Below are 22,597 nucleotides of genomic sequence, written 5' to 3'. Positions count from 1 at the left end.
AAAACATCATGTTTCATGGAGCTGCTTACTGCACATTTCAAATCACAGGACAAACTTGGATTTGGGACTTAGCCTGATTTGTGACTTGATGTAAATACACAATGGCATGCTGGCAAAATCAATGGAATATTAAAGTCTAACATCTGAAATGCAAGAAATTAAATGCACAAATATATCACAAAGACAATAAATAGATCTGCTATAATTCTGACACACAACATGAGCTGCATGATCCTGTGGAATAATAAAGTCGAAGAAGCTAAACAGAAAAACACTTTACTGCTCTCTAATATCTGGCATTCGTCCTTCAGTTTACCATTTGCTGCTACTGTCTACTGACCTCAAAAAACCACAAGTCAATAACATTTTGTGTTGAACTGCAACTTTTATCCAGGAATTTAAAATTATATATAAAAGAAGACAGGAAAATTACACTCAGTGTAAACATGCCATAATACTGATTTTAGAAAACATGCATAAAACACAATATTGTTTCAAGCTCAGTCACTGTTAAGGATGGCTGATGTTCCAGATGCAGACAGATGTGCACTGAAGAGGAGTCTTTCTGTGTCTAAAATGTCTTCAGCTTCTGGCAGCAGAACTAGGTCTGCTTGATGAAGAGAGCTTGGAGAGATCCTAGGCTGTAGCTCCACAAAGTCTTACAGTGGATGACATGTCTTGATCCTCAGATCGCCCTGTCAGCAAAAATGGCCAAGTCTGTTAAAGCAGAAGAGTTTTATCAGTAAAGGTACCAACATCAGCATCATCTTTACAAACAGCCTGAATCAAAATTTTGAAAAGATTACATTATGGAACATTTTATTTTGAAATCCATATGCTTGCTATGTTGAAACAACCCCAAACAATCTAACGAACCAAAGTTGACGCGTCATACCAGATTGACTGGGTGTGCAAAGCTGTTCTCAAAGCGGTCATCCTGCAGAAGCTGTCTAAGGTGAGATATGTAGCTCGATGCGAGTCGAAGCGTGTCCAGTTTTGAGAGTTTGGTGTCGGCTGGTACCCAGGGCAGGCTGGTCTTTAGTCTGGAGAAAGCTTTGCTCAGCACTCTCATCCGCGCTCTCTCCCTGGCGTTGGCCGCGTTTCTCTGCAACTGTCTCGCTTCTTTCGGGTGTACTTTGGACTGTCTGCGCTCCTGCTTAGCCCTGCTGTCCACACCTTCGTCCTCCAGCAGCTCCTCCAGATGCCGGCTGGGGTAACAGCAGCTAATCTTCCGCGCCGTCCTTTCCAAAAGCTCTGCAGTTCTTCTGTGACATGTCTCATAGTCCTCAGCATCGCTTCCTGCAGAGCCAGTGGACATGGCTGCTTCACCTGTGCCTTGCAGGCACTTGGGCACAGTAGGGACTCAAAAGCTTGATGAGAGTTACTAAACAATAAAACCCTTGGAGGTAACAGGCTATCAGACTTTTTAAACTGTCCACATCAGGTCAACATGCAGCTTATCTTAAACCCTGACAAGAAATAACTACTGTATGAGGTCAAGTCCCACAGCAGCTCCCTCTAAACATGAAACATTCTTCCAAGCTTAGCTACTCCACTAATTTAAGTCTGATAGACTTCTTTACATCTGGACAGTTTTTCTCCTCCCCTTTTTTGTCCAATCCACCATGACCTTAGTAAAACCACAACTCAATCTCCCAGTGTAAACTGTTAGAGACAGTAAGATAGCTCATCTGTGAATTGATAATGGCATTAAGCCCTGGAAATGAACAGCTTGTTGTTGGGGATCCTACAGGGAGGTGTAATCAACTTGCACAATGACTCTTGCTTATAATAAACAGGGGGTAATCCCTCCATGTGTTACAGGAGGACATAACTTTTTTTAGTTCAAGTCAATTAAGCTCAGTTCACTGTATTTTGTACAAAATCACAAAGACTCATCTCAAGGCACTACACTGTGTAGTAAGGTGAAGACCTTACAGATTCACATATATCGAACATTTCCTAGGTTTGTCAGTCTCACAGATGTGGGCATTGTAATAGAAGTGTTTTGAGGACCTTATCAAACGTGTCTAATCCTTTTCTGGTTTCACAGAGGGATTGGGTTTCTGCAGATGGAGCAGCCTTTCACACAGAGCCTGTGTGCACCAACCCCAGCTGTTATTGGTTCCCATGACATCTGGAGCGTTGGCATGACAAGGGTGTGGCAGAGGCAGGGAGGCACCATCTTCATTCCCATAGTATCACAAATGATTTTTTACTGGGCATGTTTGAATTTGTTGCTTCTTTTCTAAGACACAATTTATTCTGGGCTGAGGGAACAGAAGAGGAAACTAAGATTACACTGGGTGCTTAGAACAATCTCCAAAACTACAAACTCTGAATGTTTTCTAAGGTACCATCCTGCAGTCGTACTGAACTCTACCTCTCTGACAGAGTGTCTGCTATAGTCTGTAATATTTATAAACAGCCAAACATAGTAAGCATATTGTACACTAAAAATGCAAGTTGTGAAATCTTGATTTTATAATGACAATATAAAGACTCTGCAAAAGATTTCAGAAATGCAGCTGAGATACATGATTGATTTTAGTAGCTGGCCATGCATTACTGGGCAATGAATTACTGGGCTAAATCCTATAGCCTACTCCAACAGTTCCCAGGATGGTGTGTAATTTATACCGGCACAATGACTTCAATCTCATTTTATCAAGCTGCTAATGTGTTCAACCTTCATTCATGTTTATCACAAATTGATGATCCAATTAAAAGTTTTAGCAACAAAATGCATTTCATTAACATTTTGAACTGCTCTGCAGTTTTTTCCTCTTATACCAAGAGCACTCCTTAATCCAAGGGCACATTCCCATGCTTCCCAGAGTCCTGAACTTCCATGCAGTTTTCTCAGTACCTGACATCAGCTGGACCTTGGATAAATCTCTGCTCTCAGCTTATCCTTACAGCTTCAGGCACACTGCCATTACATCCCCTGCTTCTCCATCCATCAATGAGGTGAACGCCTGACTGACACTTTTGAAGGTGCAAGCTCAGGGACTCTGCTGTTGTATTTCTTCCTCATTTGATAAACTGTCCTCTTTTTTTTTACATAACATAAAAACATATTGGCTTTGTGACATATATTTCAACCTCCTGCTTTTATTCCCTGTCAACAGGAAACAGGCTGACATAAAACACCTTACTCATTAGTCTTTCTGAAGGTGCAACTCCTTGAGTAAAAGTGGAAAATATTGTCCAAAATATGCCTGTAATTGATAGTCGCATGGTTATTGCATTTGCCATGGGAATAATTAAATTCAGGACTACCAGTAATAAATATGATTTGAAAAGGGAGAGATAGCTTTTGTCTATCAGCAAAGACTTTCAGAGGTCGCAACCTCTATCGGGGCTGTGTGCTAGAGAAGCAAAGAGACAGGTGCAGGCACATGATGTCAGAGGCCGTTCTCTCTTTCTCTCCTAAACCCTTCTAATTTCCATGCTCGCCACTGCAGCAGGTTGCAGCACATGAATCTGGTGCGTGACACCAGCGAAGACGACAGAGCACAAATCAGTGACAATAATCTATCAGCTATTGTGAAGTTTGTTTTTTTTTTTATAACTATGTCATGTGTCGAGGCATTGCCAGTGTGCCGGGTTTATAGAACACCACACATCTGTAGTTGATTCGAATGTTATCACGCAGTTCAGTGGTTTGTTATCGTTATTGTGACCATTCCTGTGGTTCGGTAGGGCCATACTCCACCTGCTAGTAAGCTCAGTGGGTAGTTGTCGGTCAGCAGACCTTTGTTGTCAGGTTACAATGATTAATACAGAATAATAGGATATTGAATGATGATTATGCTGCTACTCAAATTAAGAATACAGACCCTAGGTGAATACTGCAATACATGAAATAAAAAAAAATAAAATGTCATCTCACATAACGGCTGAGTTTGCAGTATACATTAATTTTACAACTGCATATTCCTGAAAAGTACATATGTATGTGCAGTCTTTGTATACATTGAGGAAAATATTTCTATTACTTTTTTAAATATACTGCAAATAACACCCTACATGAAATCATCTTTTCTACATTTTCTCATCTCTTATTGCAACTATTAATTGTTTAACATAATGAAATATGCCTAAGGAATATATTGGTTTTATGTATAAAAATAGAAAATCACACATTTAGTTTTAAGACGTTTAATGATAAGATAGAAAAAAAATTATATAGTTAGTGAACTATAATATTTGAAAAATGAAAGAGGACGCACGTCACATAAAAACCCAATACAAGAGAAAAAAAAGTTTGTGTGTAGTAAAATTATGGCTACATTGCATACACATCACAAAATGACCTGGTCAACTGGTCAAAGTTACAGTACCATGCTAGACAAGCAAATATTTTGCAATAATACCACCAATACAATGGGTTTAAATTTCCTACTCTGCAGTATTCAGTATTCAAGCTTTAATTATTCACATTCTTTATAACCACATATTAGAGAAGACAAATTAATAGCATTTAATTAAATTAAGTTCTTCAATATATTGAAGCTCTGGATACACTTAAGCTTTACTGATTAGATAAACAAAGGCTATTATAATAATATGCTATTATTACATATACTTTCATATAAATGTATGTGCTGACAATGCCATCCATCCATCCATTCATTATCTACTGCTGATCTTTCACAGTCTGATGGTGGTGAGGGTTTAGAGACAATCCAAGGTGACATTGAGTGAGAGGCGGGCTACACCCAGGGCTGACACATACAGGCAGACACTCATACTCACATTCACACCTACAGGAAAGTTGGAGTCACCAGTTAACCCCAACCTGAGTGTGTTTGGACTGTGGGAGGAAGCCAGAGTAACCAGAGAAAACCCACACAGACATGGGGAGAACATGCAAACTCTACACAGAAAGGCCCCAGATTCAAATAGAATGAATCTTCTTGCTGTGAGATGATGTTAACCACCATCATGCTGGCCTTAGCTTTGTAAAATGATGTATTTCTTGCCACGTTTAGATGTTTTATTTATCCCTTCTCTTTACTTTCTTTTGGAATCAATGGCCCTTATCAGTGGAACCCACCGAGACGCACCAGGTCCTCGGGGCTTAGTCTGACTTAAGCTTGGCCACTTGGTGCTCTTGATGTCCACAGGGCCATCATACTCATCAGCCTCATAGTTGATCTCCATCTTCTGTATAATGAGCTTCAGGAGGTTGTGCTGCTTCTCCAGCGTGCTTGACATCTGTTTCATCCTGGAGAACAAGGCATTAGTTCATTTAGCTCTGTGATGTAACTTAAGCAGATTAATGACTATTAGTGGGTGATACTTCTGACTGGTTCCATGTGCTTAGTATAGAAAAGGATACTGATAGTCACAGCCTTCTTTGACATGATCACAGTCCTTCAGTCTTTCTTTCTATCCACTAGGGGCTGCTCATGCATCAGAAACATCAAATCCTTTAAAGGCCTTTCAAAGTTTTTGTTGCCACACACTAATTGGTGTGCACAAACCACTTAGGAGGTATACACCTTTTGGAAATTGATTATATTTGTTCTATGGATTGTTTATAATCTCAAAGGTAACTTTGCTTACTGTTCTGATTCCACTTATTAGAAAACAGACTCTAATATATCATCACCATGTGCAGTGCAAGTAACTACTGGTAAGTATATTTATATTGTATTACTATAATGTATTACTATATTGTACTGTATTTAAGTATAAGTTTGTGGAGGCTGCATTTTTTTTTAGTATTTCCATTTTCTTTATAATTTGACTTCACTTTTTTAAATGAAAATATTGTATTTTTATTATTACAATGTGGTGTTTATACTTTTACTTAAAGGATCCTAGTACTTCTTCCATTTCTGACCATGTGTACCTGTGTGTGCTTTACCTGCTCTTCTGCTTCATGAGCTCATTCTCTATCTTAGTGCAGCTCTGTGATTTGACCTGCAGACGACTCCAGACATCATTTGTATCCTCTTCCCCTGAGATTAATTGCTTCAGATAGTGCTGCAAGCAAAGCGGACAAGATTAATAAATATCAACGTGATTTAAGTTACGAAGTTAGCAGGCACTGAGCATACCCTGGAGCACTTGCGATTAGGGTAAATGGTGATGGAGGGTTTGTCGACTCGTTTCATAAACCAATATGGGAGCTTATCTTCCAGAGCAGTGTGAAGATCAATCTGAGGTCAGAAATTCACATTGTTAGAAGTTAGACACTGGGAAGAAGTCCTGTATTGATAAACACTGTTCATCATCACTCATATTCTTAATGTAAATATATTTGCCAAATTTCTTACAAATCAAACATATAAGAAGCTCCAGGAACAGACTATTTGTACACATACCTGCATGGCAATTCTTTTTAGTGCAGCATTTCTTTGTACTTCTGCAATATCTCCAACTGCTAAACCAATCTACATTATCACCAAAGACAAATAAAAGCAAATAACTTAACTGTGTGTCAGATGTACATCAATTTAATAACCTTTTGTGTGACAAGTGGTGCTGTCCATGACTGGATGGAAGTAGAGCAAAAGTGCTGGACTAGATTTGCCTAGTAATTTACAATGATAAATGTATACCTAAGTGGACTAAAGTGTTGCTGGAAGAACACTATTCAGTGTGGGCTGTCAGGACTTGCTCACCATAAGGTTCACCAACAGTATTGGCATGAGCAGAACAAAGTTCACAAAAATGAGGTAAGTCAGGAGGCCAAAAGGAAGCTCGTGGTTCAGATAAGCATCAAGGAAATTATTCTGGTAGTTCAGTTCCCCGACCATCATCACAAAGGTCTGCATCACTGAGAGTGGCACACTGTCAAACTCTTTCTAAGGGCAGAAAAGAAGTTCTTAGTTAGCTCTTATTACTGAATACTATTTTACTATCATCTTTGACAAGACCATTTGCTCTACACAGAAAAGCATTTGGATTGTTTTGTGTGGTTATGTGGTCTTTTTAATTCAATCTAAATATTAGACAACAGATAATATATAATAAGACTAAAATAAGACTAAAGGTAAGGCCAAAAACATACATAATTAAGAAATGAGTAATTGGTGAGCTGTAAGAAGCACTGCAGTTCCTGTCTTTACACCATTTGGGTTTTTTCTCCTACCTGGTTTAGCATCAGAGCATGAAACGCCAGTCCAAATGCCAACATAAGGTACATAAACAACAATACAATGCGGACCAGTGTTTTCATGATCTCCCCAAACATCACAACATAGATGCCGACACCTTCAAACCTGAAGAGAGAGCAGATTATACCAGTTACTGGCTTTTCCACCAAGAAAAAGACATTATGGGGTATATGGAAAATGGTGAACAAAGTCAAAGTGAACAATACCTCTGGAGATAAAGGAGAAATCCAACCCAGGAGTTAAAAACTGCCACTGCCCCAGCTTGCCAATGTAAAGAACCATCCATATTGAACATGACAGGGATGATGAACAGAAGAGAGAAGATGGCTGAGAACCAGTCACACTGGTTGGAAAAATCTTTGAAGTAATTCCAGCGCTTTCAAAAGACAAGAAAAGAAAATACAAAATGATTAGATTCATTTAGATATTTGACTAACACATGTTCCTTACTTTTTCCTTGCCACTTTAACAATCATGCATGACAACATTTTAACTGATGTGGGAGTGTTATAGTTTTAATCAAGTGGACTAACGTAAAGTGTGAAGGTGACATTCTGACGGTCGTCTTTCTGTGACCCTGAAAACATAATAAATGGGCTCATGCACATGATTGCTGGTGTGTCCACACAGGCCTGGTACTGAAGAGATTTACAGTTAGAGCCCATGCTGTATGTACAGTAAGGGCACTTTACCTGTTGTGATATCTGCACCACTTCCTTGGCTATGCAATAGACGTTCATGACCAAGACCATCACCATAGAGAAGGACAAGAACAGACTTTGCTGTGAAGTAACATAATTGGAGAATTACTTCATGTAGGGATATGTTTTACTGTGCTGAGCCCTTTATAAGAGTGCTATATCCTGACCACATTTATCTGAAACACGTATTTTACATAAGCTAACTCACAACATTTTTAAAAATAGTCACCACTGTTATTAGTACCTCTATGAAAGATATAGGCACCATGGTGATTTGGTGCTCGCCTGTGTTGGTGATGTTCATGGTGGGCCTGAGAGTCACTATAAGGTGAGTCAGTGGCAGGAGGCCTAACAGGTACAAAAACATGTTGAGCACATGAGCTGTGCTCCCATATGCAACCCTGTGGGTTAAAACAAAAAAGGAAACACAGAGTTGTTATGATGTTAGAAAACTTAGATTTAAGGTAAACATTGAAATACAGTATACAGAAAGTCTTCAAACCCCCTTCAGTTTTTTCAATTTTGTTATGTTGCAGCCTGATACTGCAATTGTTGAAAATCATGTTTTTCTCATTTATCTACACACAGAAATGTCTGTAAATGTATTAAAAAGAAAAAACTGAAGTGTCACATTTACATAAGTATTCAGACCCTTTACTCAGTACTTAGTTAAAGCACCTTTGGCAGCAATTACAGCCTTGAGTATTTTTGGGTATGACACAACAAGCTTTCCACACCTGGATTGGAGGATTTTCTGCCATTTTTCTTTGCAAATCATCTCAAGCTCAGTCAGGTTGGATGGGAACCGTCGATGGACCTGTGAGGCTTTCTATAGAGAGGTGTGTGCCTTTCCAAGTCATGTCCAATCAGTACAATCAAATTGTAGAATTATCTCAGAAAAGATTAAGATAAATGGGAAGCACCTCATCTAATTTTCATGTTGCCAAAGGTCCAAATATATATATCGGCATTTGCAATCTGACCATTAATCACAAGATTTTGGAATAAAAAATATCATACCACTTCATTGCCAGGTACTTTTTGCAGACAGGGTGGTTAAGGAGTTCAATGCGGTTGTACTGTACCATCGCCTGCAGAATAACAGGGGATAAAAATCTGTTTTTAATGGCACATTGTCTACGAAGAGTAAACAACAACATGATAGTGAAAAACTATAATATTCTAAAGTACGTGCACATTATTATTGCAGTGTTTCTTCTATCATTTGTTTGTTTTGTTTGTTAAAAAATATTACTATTGCTATTGCAAAAATAAGTGGTATATATATCTATCTGTATATAGATATAGATAGATATATATATCTATATATGACGAGGACTGACATATATATATATATATGTCACTATATGTCACAAATGACAATGGGAAATGAATAGGCATTATGAAGCTGACTACACTTCCTATGCAATTTTCCCCAGTCACATTTTCTGCAATGCATGATAAGAAATACTGACCACTAACACAGCCAAAAACAATGGGAGAAATACTGGCACTCCAAACACATTTAGCAGCTTGTCCATAAATATGTATATCCAACAGATGGTGGTGTTGACATGAGGAGAGTAGTAGCCTGATTTCACTGCTTACTCCCACCTTTTTCCACACTAAAGACTGCAAACCTGTTGCTCCTATACCTCTGCAGAGGCAAAAACAGAGGGTCATTTGTAGAACAGAGGGAATCTGTTCTTTTGTAAGTTTTCAAGAAATTAATTAGAAAATCTGAAGCAATATTTTGCTGAAGTGTGATCTTCAATTTGGTTCTCAGCTGTTAGTAGGTGTAACACTGGGACAGGGCTTGAGAAAGCCAAGCATTTGCACCTCACTAACCAGCATTGAGAAAGTAATATCTCATATGACCATGGTTCAAACCTTGATTATGTAATTGTCGCTGGCACTGCAGAAAGGTGGATGGGAAAAAGTGTCTAATGGAAAAGTACATGTAGGCTTATCCTCACTCTGATGCAAAATTTGAGCTCTTAGGTACATGAAGGTGAGTGGTTACGTCTGCAGAGCCTCAGTATGATACGTGAGCACAATAAAGCTTTCCTACTTATCAGTCATGGAGAAGTAGATTATTTGCATTCTACTGCACTGAATTTATATTCCCAAAATAGTTACTTACATTGAGGGCAGCTAGTGGCTTATACTTCAAGGTCTTGTCATTTAACTTCTTCACTGTAAGGGGAGCTTCGAGCCATTCGAAATCATATTCAATCTACATCACATAAGAATGATTGTTAATATACAATGTCAGAGATAATTTTGAGTGTTGACATTTTCAGTGTGAAAGGTGCAGCAGAATTACATGGTAGTCAGGACTATTGTGGTCATCATCAGACTCCTTCATGCAGCAGTCCAATAGGTGCTATCGAATAAAGCAGACAAACAGTACGACAGAGAAAGATACACAGTCTTGTACTGAGTGTGTACAACAGTAAACTACAGAAAGAGACAGGCTGTGATGACTAATGTGCACGCAGATGTCTGATATCAGTGTCTTTTTCTTTGCCAGTGACAAACCTTGCAGGTCTCAGGCAGAAACTCAATCATATCTAGTATGGGACATCGCTGGCTTGAGTTAGGTCTGAAGAGTCCTAAAGCTTCAGCACATCTGGTAGAAAAAATATATAAAGTAATATTAAAACTAATACAATATGTGTCGAAATGAAACATTTGTTTTTTTAATTTTACAAAGATAATTTGTGGGAGCAATCCACAGTGCTAGTTCCAGAATGGAAATAATGGCATGGTCACAAAAACCTATGTTCTGGATTCAAAATTAAAGCAAAAAACAGAAACAGATGCACCAATATAAAAATTGTTTTAGACTGAGCTGTTTATTGTGACAGAATAATTAATAACATACCTGTCACTGTCAATTACAGCATTCACCACATCTTTTTTCCCATTTTGCAAAGATTCATGAAGAAATGATGTGTCATTCTTGTTTAAAACCAGCTCTGCTCCCCGAGCCAGCATGAGCCGGACTGCAGCCACATGTCCCTCTCTTGCTGCGAAGTGCAGTGCAGTGTTCTAGTACATTAATAAGTAAATAGAGACAGTCCTCTGTGTTCATTAAAAAACAGGAATATCTGTATAATGTCACTTGTTAATAATTCCCTGGTGTTTGAAAAATACATCAAAATGTTCTAATGTAAATATTCATGAACTGATAGGTTGGGATAAAGTTGAACTTTTTCAAATAATGGAAAGTCATACCCCATCCTCATCAGTTTTATCCATTAACTTGGGATTGGCTGACAGGAGAATGTCCATAGTTTGTGTGTAACCTTCAGATGCAGCATGGTGCAGACAAGTCAAGCCCTTGTAATCACTATAAACAAGACATACCAACAAACAGGTGTTAATATACAGCAAATTGCAAGCTCTGCAGATTTACAAGTATAGTTAAACAGTTCAACATAATGTTGTTTTTCATTACGTGTCTTTAATGTAATGTAATGCACTTGTTTGGGTTGACCTGTGAAAGAGTGCTCCTTTGCGCAGCAGCAATTGCACCACCTTGGTATGCCCCCCTCTTGAAGCCAAATGAAGTGGTGTGAGGCCTCGCTCATCACCTTCATTTAGTAAACGAGAATCTTTTATGGTCTCCAGCAATCGGTGACATGTATTGATGCGGCCATACCTTAAAGGACAAAGGGATTAGGAGAAGCATTAGGTAGTGGAAGAACATATTTAGTTAATTGTCTGTTGATCCCTTCAGTAGAACTGCTTCTTGTGCAAGGCCTGAGAACAACAAAGCCAGAGGTCAGAGTTACAGCACGGCTCCTCTTGGTGAATTACTTTCTTGTGCAAAGACACCTCTAGATTGCCGTTAAAGGGTTTGAACCTCTAGTTAAAGTATACATAAAAGGGGTGGGGGACATTTAATGATGCTACAAACTGCAAGGAGATATGAGCATTAAGTGACACACTATTCTCGCTCTACTATTCCTTTATCTCTGAACCTTTTAAGAAGATCAGCAGCAGCACTTTACGTCAGTTCAGTGAGACAGGTGGGGAAAGGGAATGAGGTGTCTGCAAGAGTTTAAGTGTGATATCATAGCATAACCTTTATTAGCCCTCTAGCACTAATGAAATGGACCCACATAATAGAAAAATCAATAGCAATAATGTTGAATGTCCACTCATTTCACACTATTAATAACATTTTTTAACATGTGCCTCGTTAACTGAATTCTATTCTTGTGTCAACTCCTCTGGGCCAATATAAAACAGGTATGTCACAGCAATTTATCTTCAAAGGCTTTCTGAGTACAGGCATTACTCACATAATTAAAATAACTGAGCACTGAGTTAACTGTTCTATTACATTATTTATGGTAATCTGTTGTTGCATTATGTCAGGGTTCGGGAAACTATGGCATAAAGTTCGGACCAAGGAAGCGCCCACACTGGTACCTAATGTTCAACACAAGACTTTATTAACAGGACTAGGAAAAACAAGAACAAAACTCAAGGCAAAAGGGGATAGGTCTAGGCAGGGTAGCAAGGACAAAACATGAACATAGGACAAGGACACGAGGGAACAAGGCCAGAGGAGTCTGGGTCACACACACTTGGGAGACGCACCAGATCACACAGACACTTGAACATGAGAGACGGGGAGTCAGGGCATGAAGGTCTGGGTCACACACACACAATTAGGGAGACGCACCAGATCTCACACACAAACGCTTGAACATGAAAGACGGGGTCGGGGCATGAAGGTCTGGGTCACACACACACAATTAGGGAGACGCACCAGACCACACAGGAAACATGAACGTGGACAGGGGATCAAGCATGAAGGGATCTGGGTCACACACACACACACCTTGGGAGACGCACCAGACCACACAAGAAACATGAACACTAAGGGAATTACAACATGAGGTAGTCTGGGTCACACACACAACTGGGGAGACGCATCAGACTACACAGGGAGCAGGAACATGGACACAAGGGTAACAGGGCATGAAGGGTCTGGGTCACACACATTTAAGGAGACGCACCAGACACACGGGAAGCGAGAGCATGAATACGGGGAATCAAGGCATGGAAACAACAAGGGCATAAAACATGAAACGAGACTAAGACACATGAACAGAGGACATGGGAAAAGGACCAGAAAACTAACAAAGACCAAAAGAGACAAAATACTTAACTCTGGGAGAACAAAAGGTAGTCCGCTCAAAACACTGTCTTGGCAGCACTCAAAAGAATACATAACAGACAACCCGGCAACTAAAACAAGAAACAACCAAGGTATATAAAGACCGGGCACAAAACAAGAAACAGGTGAAAATAATCAACTAATTAGGTCAACATAAAGAAACTGAAATAATCAAAAACCAGTTCCTGTCAGGATCCTTCAAAATAAAATAACAGGAAGTCCAGAGAAATGGATCCTGACACATTACAGACATAAAAGTCTTGGTTTCAGGAAGTAAAAATCTTCTGAATAACTTTTTTTGGATTAATGATGTTTACTTATGGTATCATTGATTAATGCACATATTTATATTGTAACAGGCTGAAGAATTCTGCTATTCATTGTCTACACTGGTAATAGTGGAAGTGGAGACGTTTTGGTACATGTCACGGCACCCTCCCCCCTGTGGTGATGGTGAGACTGCTGTACTTTCCAGCCTAGACAGAGGCACCCCCATCCCTGCAACTGTAGCAACAATGCCTTGAACCCCCTCCACCAGTTCTTTCAGCTGCGCCAGTCATCTCTCACACACACAGGGCCCTCACACTGCTGGTCGAGGCACTGTATCTCCCAACATCATTTGTGTGGTCACTGACTGGCATTGTTTCCAAGTTCCCTTGAGGCTGACTTCCTGAATCCTGCTGTCTAAGTGTAGTTCTAAGTGAACTCTGAATCCTGAGATGTGTTTTGTATGATTGTTATAATGTGTTGTGTATTAATAGGGAAATGTCATATGAATTAAACTATATATCAAAACTTTTAACAGGTATATTATGGGATCCATCACAAAGTTAATTCATTTTAAAATACTATAAGAGAAAAAATAAAGAATGGAGTATATTAACTGATCCAACACTGGTTAGTGTCAACTTTGACATTGCTGGCACTTCCTTGATCAAATTTGCAAACTTTGAGTAACTTTGAGTGAAGATGAGGTAAAATCAGTGCTGTTTAGCTCAATGGTATGGAAAGTTATTCCCTCAAGGACTAATTAAACTCACTGAGCAGCAAAGTGCAGGGCAGACTTCTTGTCCCTCGACTTGCATGCGAGGCCAACCTGCCCCGAGAGGCCCAGCATGTTCTTCACTGAGTCATGGATACCCAGTCTGCAACCGTAGTGGAGTGGGGTGCACCCTTCATGGTCTTCACAGTTCAGCAGTGCTTTCACGTTGTTATGCTAAAGTTAAACACATTATAAGCACATTGTACTGATAAATTATACATTCTGCAGTAACAATGCACAAATGCAAAATACTTCAGTGTACTGCGCGAGAGAGGCACAAAATTATATAAATGATAATATAGTATGGTAACAATTGCACACCACTACAGAGACATCCTACATAACTCAGCCTTCCATTCCAAAGCACCTGGTCTGTGGTGAAAGCACATAGCTATAGGTTACAGCATTTTAGATGATCATTTAACTTAGTGAGAGTGATTTAATCAGCTTACCTTGAATGCATGTAGTATTGATCATGGACAGTTACTGTACATTATTAGATTCCAAACTATTAATGACATTTTTGTAGTGTGCAATGAGCTACGGCTGATTGAAGGTACCTGCAATACTTCTTCTGAGAGATTCTTCAGTCCCTTGGGCTGCAGAATGGCCAGGTGGAGGAAGTTACAACCACTTCTGTCCTTCACATTTACATTTGCCCCTGAAGGTTTGCAATAGATACTGTGTTATGATGTACACTTATAAATTATACACTTTGAGCATTTCTTGTGAGTTTTGAAGTGCTCACCTTTTGACAGTAGCAGAGCCACAGTTCTCCATGCTCCACAAGTCGTTGCCAGCAACAAGGGAGAGTTTCCTTTACAGTCAGTGCTGTTCAGATCTGCACCCTGAGGAGAGAATACACTAAAATCTAACGCCTTCATTTGAACACATATTGCTATAACTACTGCAAACAAATGAGACTGTATTTGTAATATTAATATTTGTAATAATCTTATTAACATAAGATTATGTTCAGTGCTTCACTGAAATTAAATGGATTTGGAAATTATTTTATGTTGGTGTTCCATATGATAGTGCCAAAACTGACCAAAAATAGCTTCTCACCAAACTAGGCATCGCAGCTCTGTCGAGCATTGGATTTTTCCATATGCAAAAGTATCGTGCATTGGTTTAGAGGATAATTTTAGCTGCCATTCAAATTAACAAGGGAAATAGGAAAGATGGCAAATATGTTGTTATCATATTACTACTCAAAATAATCCTATTTAAATAATTGATGTCATGTTTTTTTAATCTGATTCAAAGGTCTAAGGACAGATGGCGCATGCTGTACACAAAACTTTCTGCCCTTTTCTGGTCTGTGGTGAAAGGTGATGTCAGGACTGTAGACTGTAGACCATTTCATAGCTTCAAATCAAACATGCTCAGTATGTACATTTCCTGTTGCAGTCTTTGCTAACAGAATGATTGTACAAGGAATAAACACGGACACAAGCTTTTTCTTAGCAACACAGTTCTGTTTAACTGGTGTACAGTGTGCATCAGATGGTGACAGATGGTCTGCAAGGACCGGGTAACCTTCACTGAGCTAAGAGTTGTGTTTAAAACACTCATATTGTTGCATGGTGGAAATGAGAACAGCTATTATAAATTGCAAGAATGACCAAATCACTAAGGAGCAGTAAAAGAAGTCCTCATCACAAATGCAAAAGTTGCTTATTTGCCCTTTTAACAAATTTCACGCTTGTTTGGCCCTTTTTCCAAATTTGATGCAGTTTCTTGCACTTTAGGCAAGAGATTAATAACACTGTCCCTGATAGTTGATAATGTCCTGTGCATATCAGGGGTAGGTTGTGTTTATGTCGATTTGTGTGTGCTTTATTTACCAAAGAAATGAGGTACTCTGCCAGCTCTGTGTGGTCAAATATTGTAGCCCTGGAAAAGTAAACACAGTTGTTGAACGCCAGCCACACAACACTCGGTTTTACGAGTCAAGGTCTTACTAAAACTGCTAGATATCAAATAAGGGCAATTTTAAAACATCATTTATGTACATCAAATATGATGCTGCGGTTAAACACCTGCTAGAAAATAAGTGTTGAACAGTTACCCGCATGCACCTCTAAAGCTTCCAAATAACACAGTATATCTGTTCAAAAGAGGACTAAGGAGACAGTTTGTGGATCTGCAGGGACCACATTTCAGAGTTACGTGAGATGATGACTAAATTGTCAGTATTAAGATGAAGGCAATGGGAAGCCCACCTGTGTAGAGGGGTCTGATGTGCCCCATCAGTTAGGTTGATTATGTCTTCCACTTGGTCAAAGGAGGACAGCATCAATTTAACTACCTCAGTAGCACCCTGGGTGCAGGCCAAATGAAGCGGTGTGGACCTGTCATTCTGTAGAGCAACATGGGTACATTCTGAATAATAAATAATATAATATACAATCTCTTAAGCCATGACAATGACTTTTTCATACAGGCTCAACAATGAAACACTAAGTTAGACAGAGCAGAACATATCATAAACAAAAATTAACATGCACACAGGTACTCCCTTAAACATATACATATTGCTTACTTCCCCAGTGTAACATTAGGGCAGTATCTCACAGACTTGCTGGGTGAACACTAGGGGCTGTAACACAATCCTAATGAGATAACAAGGACTGGCAGAAGGAGGCCAATGATTGCTCTACTCAGCTACACGGTTTAAGTGGGAGTAATTTGTATCAATTTAGTCAACCAAAGCTATTACTGTACTCACTATTCCTGCTGTAGCTATACCCACTAGCACTGGGCTAGACATAATGATCACTCCCAAATGGGTGTGATGAGACAGACATGCTCCAACAGCACAGTGATTGAGATCTTTTGATAGAGAAGTACTTCACAGGTGTAGGCAAATAAGATTTAGATTTTAAAACTATGCAAATCTGACAAAGCATGAGCTGGACAAGACACAAGATAAAATGCAGGAATTATTATTTGTAGCGCTCCAGGTGTTAATATGTTCATGACCAAGTGAGGTAGTATGAAAAACAGCCAGCGCTTTGACAACCAAATAAATGTTTGCACTTGAAGCCACTGTGAAGTTTTGTAGAGATTTGCATGCAGTCGTTTGTTTTATGCTGTCAGTACCTGTTGCTGGTCAACTTTTGCCCCAGTAGCAATGCAAAGGCGAATGGTTTCAAAATTCCCTCCACGAACAGCCAGGTGGAGGGGACTGCACTTGGTCTTGTCTAAGAAGTTGATGTGGGAGACAACTGAATGACCAAGCTCCTCCCCTGTCAGCAGAGAGTTCAATTAATTGCGTCTTAATTGTAAATAATATACTGGATTCATGTAAGTCTTATAATACAGTTGGTTTCATTTGCTGGGCCTCCATCTCATAACTCCCTTCATTGACCTTAATATTTAAGTTCTTTGTGTGTAAATGTGTGCGTGTGTGTGTGTGTGTGTGTGTGTGTGTGTGTGTGTGTGTGTGTGTGCGTGCGCGCGCGTGTGTGTGTGTGTGTGTGTTTCTATATTGGAGTAAAATAGTCAGCAATAAGTCCATTCATGGTGGGCTGTGTGTAACAGAACAAGAATGTGAATACTCATCAGTTCCCTTTCTGAGCAATCACAGAAAGACGATAAATATTTTGTGCTCAGACTAAACTTTTCTCCAGCACCACACTAAGCAGACCTCCCACTTTGGTTAAACACACTGTCAATCTGTGGCATCTTGGTTGTGTACAAAGTAGCATGAACATTTTTCTGCAAAATGTCTCTGCAGGCTGAAGTCACGCCTGTTGTTATGTATCAGCTTTATATACCGTTTGACCTTGTAAAACATTTTTCATTATTGTCAGCATTTCAGTTTGTGATGACAAATTATTCCTTTCCACATACCGGCCTTCAGGATAACTTCCATGGCTTTCTTTGCACCTGCAAAGGCAGCTGCATGAATGGGAAAATGGCCGAGCTTGTTCTGTTGGCAGAGCCGCGCTCCATGCTTTATCTTTGACAAATAGGAGAACGAATGAAAAGAAAGACAAAGGCAGACAATAGCAATAGGTTGTAGTGGGCTGGGTCTCAGCTTAATATATAGCTACATAACCCAACCTGTATATATGAACATCTTCTACAGGCTGCTGCAGGCACACACTATGAGTTAAGGAATATGTATGTCAGAAAGCCTTGTACCTACCAATATGCTAAGTGCCTCGCAGTTATTGATGGAGCAGGCCAGTATCATCGGGTTGTTCCCAAGGTCTCCCTCCAGATTACAGTCTGTAGAACTGTAGGACAACAGGACCTGTTGGAAGCAGATGGAAAACATATAACAATGTGATCCCTCCTGTCCTTTATGCATGCATCCTGCAACAGTATCTGTTGGAGTCTCACACCCTGGAGTCTCAGATTTTGTCAGATATGTAAACAGATGTCAGTTGTGCAAAGTGACAAGTTTACTGGGCATAAACATGATAATATAAAGCTTTAATCATACAAACTCTCTTGTACATAGAAAATCAAATAGGTCTAAAACTACACAGGGTGACCCATGCTTGATTTGAAAACATAATTCAGAAGTAAAAAAGTGAAATCCAACAATATTATAATGTAAAGTTATTCTGCAAGGTACTATATGAAGATATACAATATGACGTAAACAAAAAATTGGAGAAAACACAAAATAAAAAGCTCTCTTGTGCTTTCTCCAGTCTTAAAACTACCCTTTCTTCAGAAACAATAAACATCTCCCCCCACCACCTTTTTTGACCCAACCTCTCACCAAAAAGGTTTTGCATAGTCCTTTAAAAGAAAAACATCTCAAGTCAATATTCCATTGCAGCATTGAAAAGTAATTCCATATCCTCAGAATCATAGCATTAAGCAGCATAAGTGCACTATTTGTGCATAAATAAATCTGCAATGACCTTGTTATCACCACATGATAACATATACTCCATTTAAGATATTATTTCGACTGGGCAATTTCAGCTTCCTCGCCTCAATCAGGTTGTTGTGTCCAAAGTTGACAGCCAAGTGCAGAGGGGACAAGAGGGCCATGTTCAGGATGTTGGGGTCAGCTCCCAGGTCCAAAAGAGCCCTACAGCTCTCTGCCTTGTTGCTCTCCACTGCCCAGTGTAGGGGCACGTTGCCCTGCTCATCACAGCTGTTCAGCACTGAGAGAGGATACAAAAACATACACACACACCAATGCAAACACCTTTTACATGTACTGCACCAGATACATTTAAAGAAAAGTCAGTCACACTATTCCAGTGTCGTTAAGAATTATGGTGAATCCCACATATTTTGCCTGTACTGCAATGCAGCTTATGATCGATGACAGAGACACACTTACCCTGTGAGTCTATCACAGTAGTGATAAATTGGATGAGGGTGACATGCCCCCCTGCAGCAGCATGATGAAGGGGACTGGCTCCACATTCATCTTTCTCTTTCAGGACCTCTGGGCTCTTCCTCACCAGGTTCTCCAGGAGAGCCAGGTCACCCTTCTCAGCCAACTAAATGGTGACACAGAATGCAGTGTGGAGTGAAGCAGAGATGTCTATCAATGTAGAGTTTGATTTTCACCACAGATTACATGAGGGCAGGAATAACTATTGGGGAAGCTGATAGACATTAACAATTAGCGTCATGTGGTTTTTGATGGAATGGTACATTTTCAGGCAACAGGCCACTGTAATCTAAACTGTAATATGAATTAAATACTGTAACTCACATAACATTGATATAATAATGTTGTCAGGTCTCAATCAGACTCAGATCTTCACAATAATTTTTATGATCTTTGTTTTGTTCAACTTGTCCATGCAAAATACATTTTTTATATTTGTATTTTGGATATTTGTATGAATTTGTGTATTCTTATAAGGTTTAAAGTAAGCCTTACCTCAAATACATTTATGCGTGGCACAGCTGAATCATCATCCTCTATTACATATGAATAACAGCTGCTCTGTCGGGCCGCCGCACTGCTGAAATTCATTATTTAACAGACACGGCAATGGCACGTGTCTAGACATAACCACATACACATATATATAAGCACATATCTATTTACGTCAAGAGAGAATAAGTCCACAGGTTTAATAAAGTCATAAACCATGTACATACAGTAAACCCTGTTTTACAAGCTAGAAGAACAGAAAACATCTCAGAGCCTCTTCCCATTATAAGGGGATATGACTTTACACTAAAGGGCATTCAGATTTATAAAGTTCTACAGGTTGAATCCCTTTTGTTGAGGGAAGCAATTGCTCTCTACATTTTGTGGGCAGGTTTTTTAAGTCTGCCCCATGAGTGATCATGGGTTAGCAAGATTGAGAAAGACCTTATAATTTTATGAAACCCCCACTTAGATCAAACTGTAAAATGTATTATGTAAACTCCTGAGTGGGATCCCCATGACCAGGTGTACGCTGTGAAAAGTTGTTTCTCAGGATTAAAACCAAAACAAGATGTTAGCCTGTGTGGCTCAAAGCCACTTTGAGAAAATTGTGTGTATTTTGTTCCTGTTACTCTTTCGATTTAATATATAACATAAATATGTATAATACATAATTTGAGCAAACATTAAGGCAACATTGAATGGGTCACTTCACCTGGATAGAGGTCTTATAAGCACTTGCTCCTGTACTTCTTTGTGTGAGCAAACTGATTTTCTCCAGATGAGAGATTAATAATTAACTTTAGTTATTTGAGCTGTGGTTACTATGGCTGCTCTGCAGTTTAGTCAGTCTGACCAGTAAATAAAAAATCATCTTAAAGTGAACATGTAGCTCCTAATAAAAGGGTAAGTGCTTCAGGTGACTGCATAAGGATTTACCGTGTTTACATTTGTAATATGTTAGCTACACATAATGATTATTGTTACAGGTGAAGCATTTCTGTTGAGGAGAAGCAATATCATGTAGTTGCACTATTTTTTGTAATATTACCAAACATCTCCACCTGAGAAAAGGTTTCCATTAGGATCCATCAATATTTTAGTACTTCTTATACTTGGATCATACACGCACTTAAGTCCTGACCACAGTATAAAATAATACATGATGGCTTACAATGAATGTCTCTGCTGCACTGGTCATAACTTACTTCATATCCTCTGTAGTTCACAAAGAACTTCACATTATAGTACAAATTTGACAGTGGAGCCTCTGTTTTCTAACTTGATTGTAATAATGACCCACTGTCTGTCTTTCTACAAAACATTTCCCAGCATCATTGGTGTCATTGGTTTTTGTAATTCAGCCTGCCACTCATCTGTTTGCAAAAGCCAAATGTACAGGAAGTGCACTAATGGGCAAGAGTAAACACATTTCCCAAACAACTGAAAAACAACTAGTAGATATAAATGCATTTTACAGTGACATCCTTGCATACACGGACTTTGCTTTCCCAGTTTAGCCCTACATTAAAGAATACACAGTAGGATACTTTAAAAAAATAATAAAATAATGACCAGTCAAATTTTTTTTGGCAGCAAAATAAATAAAAAACAAATTTAATGTGGTCTATTGAACTACTCAGTTATGATCATAATAAACATGGAACATAAAACCAAACTGATTGCAAGTTAAATAAATGATGACTGATTAAAGTGGAACATATTTTAATGGGTGCATTTTATGCTGTACTGTGTATATTACACTATGCACAATGAACTACATTAAATAAAATCAAAATACAGCACGTATTTTGATCAAGCAGATATTTTAAGTTAAACACCTCATAAAAACATATTTTCCAGTAAGAAACATTGTCAGCATCCTAAATATTAAAATTGTCATTTATCCTCATAGTCATCAATTAAGACAAAGTTGAAGACAGTGTACTTACTGTATATGTGTGATGCCACTGTTGAGATGAACAAGGTGGATGCTCTCTTCATCACTACAACAGGGTTTTAAATAGTGTGGGGAGTGAGCTATTTCCCAGTCTATCTCCTAATGCGGGCAAGACGCTGCCCCTTGTGACCAAATGACTCTCATGATGTTTTCACAGAGAAGACAAGCCCATGTTGTAATGTGAGAGGAAATCTGACCGGCAACAACACATTATGCAGCAAACATGATGCAACTGCCTCTCTAACAATACGTTTTAGTTAATGTGCCTGGATGTTTGATACTGTAAGGGCTTGAAGCAAGGAGATTTGCTTCTATGGGAAAGAAATGGACAAACCGTCTTACTAACAATAAACTAAACAGAAGAAGAAAAGGTGTATCAGAAACATCCTTTCATATTAGAGTGTGAGACTTGAATTCAAACTGAACATGACAGCAGTAAATACAGCACCAGACATTTCTTCTTTTCTTCCTTCATTTATAAAGACCATGAGCTCAACTCAGACTTTGGGTACTTCAATAAGTTTATTCTAATATCTACTGACAAAATACATAATTATAACATTATCCTGCTAAATAAACTCCAACTAGAAGAACAGCAAAATTATCCATAAAGTCTTGTTTAGAATTTTAGGTTGTTTTTTTAAACTTTTACACAGTAATGTGAACGTGAAGTAGATGAAGTACAAAACACAGCA

At 38.9% G+C, this 22,597-nt stretch overlaps 2 protein-coding genes across 2 annotated transcripts; both read right to left on the bottom strand.

The window, feature by feature from the left end:
* Positions 1-636: 636 nt before the first annotated feature.
* On the bottom strand, positions 637-1,318 carry msc (musculin (activated B-cell factor-1)). Its single transcript, XM_026292598.1, has 2 exons — positions 896-1,318; positions 637-717 (listed from the first exon to the last, which is right to left on the bottom strand). Exons 1-2 carry the CDS (start codon positions 1,316-1,318, stop codon positions 637-639), a joined length of 504 nt encoding a protein of 167 aa, XP_026148383.1.
* A 3,679-nt stretch (positions 1,319-4,997) lies between these two features.
* trpa1b (transient receptor potential cation channel, subfamily A, member 1b) lies at positions 4,998-21,947 on the bottom strand. Its single transcript, XM_026292328.1, has 28 exons — positions 21,895-21,947; positions 19,946-20,070; positions 19,394-19,556; positions 19,036-19,211; positions 18,233-18,340; positions 17,935-18,043; positions 17,182-17,327; positions 16,302-16,438; positions 15,924-15,972; positions 14,822-14,921; positions 14,634-14,734; positions 14,072-14,247; positions 11,337-11,501; positions 11,075-11,189; positions 10,722-10,888; positions 10,376-10,466; positions 10,161-10,220; positions 9,978-10,070; positions 8,855-8,925; positions 8,079-8,235; positions 7,826-7,915; positions 7,340-7,509; positions 7,109-7,238; positions 6,639-6,821; positions 6,339-6,407; positions 6,072-6,173; positions 5,879-5,997; positions 4,998-5,233 (listed from the first exon to the last, which is right to left on the bottom strand). The coding sequence occupies exons 2-28, from the start codon at positions 20,039-20,041 to the stop codon at positions 5,020-5,022; spliced, it is 3,357 nt and encodes a 1,118-aa protein (XP_026148113.1). The 5' UTR covers positions 20,042-20,070; positions 21,895-21,947; the 3' UTR covers positions 4,998-5,019.
* Positions 21,948-22,597: the final 650 nt, after the last annotated feature.

This window comes from Mastacembelus armatus, chromosome 20 (genome assembly GCF_900324485.2).
Source record: "Mastacembelus armatus chromosome 20, fMasArm1.2, whole genome shotgun sequence".
Classification (NCBI taxonomy): Eukaryota; Metazoa; Chordata; class Actinopteri; order Synbranchiformes; family Mastacembelidae; genus Mastacembelus; species Mastacembelus armatus.
Note: the sequence above shows the minus strand (reverse complement) of the source record. Positions and strands in the feature narration are given on the sequence as shown.

Excerpts from the sequence above, each read along its gene's own strand:
- msc (XM_026292598.1), bottom strand. The coding sequence starts at position 1,318 with ATGTCCACTGGCTCTGCAGGAAGCGATGCTGAGGACTATGAGACATGT. Across the intron at positions 718-895 it reads TTGCACACCCAGTCAATCTG|ACTTGGCCATTTTTGCTGAC; the intron begins GTATGACGCGTC and ends CTGCTTTAACAG.
- trpa1b (XM_026292328.1), bottom strand. The coding sequence starts at position 20,041 with ATGAATTTCAGCAGTGCGGCGGCCCGACAGAGCAGCTGTTATTCATAT. Across the intron at positions 11,502-14,071 it reads GCCCTGCACTTTGCTGCTCA|GTATGGCCGCATCAATACAT; the intron begins GTGAGTTTAATT and ends TTGTCCTTTAAG. Across the intron at positions 7,510-7,825 it reads TGGTGCAGATATCACAACAG|CGCTGGAATTACTTCAAAGA; the intron begins GTAAAGTGCCCT and ends GTCTTTTGAAAG.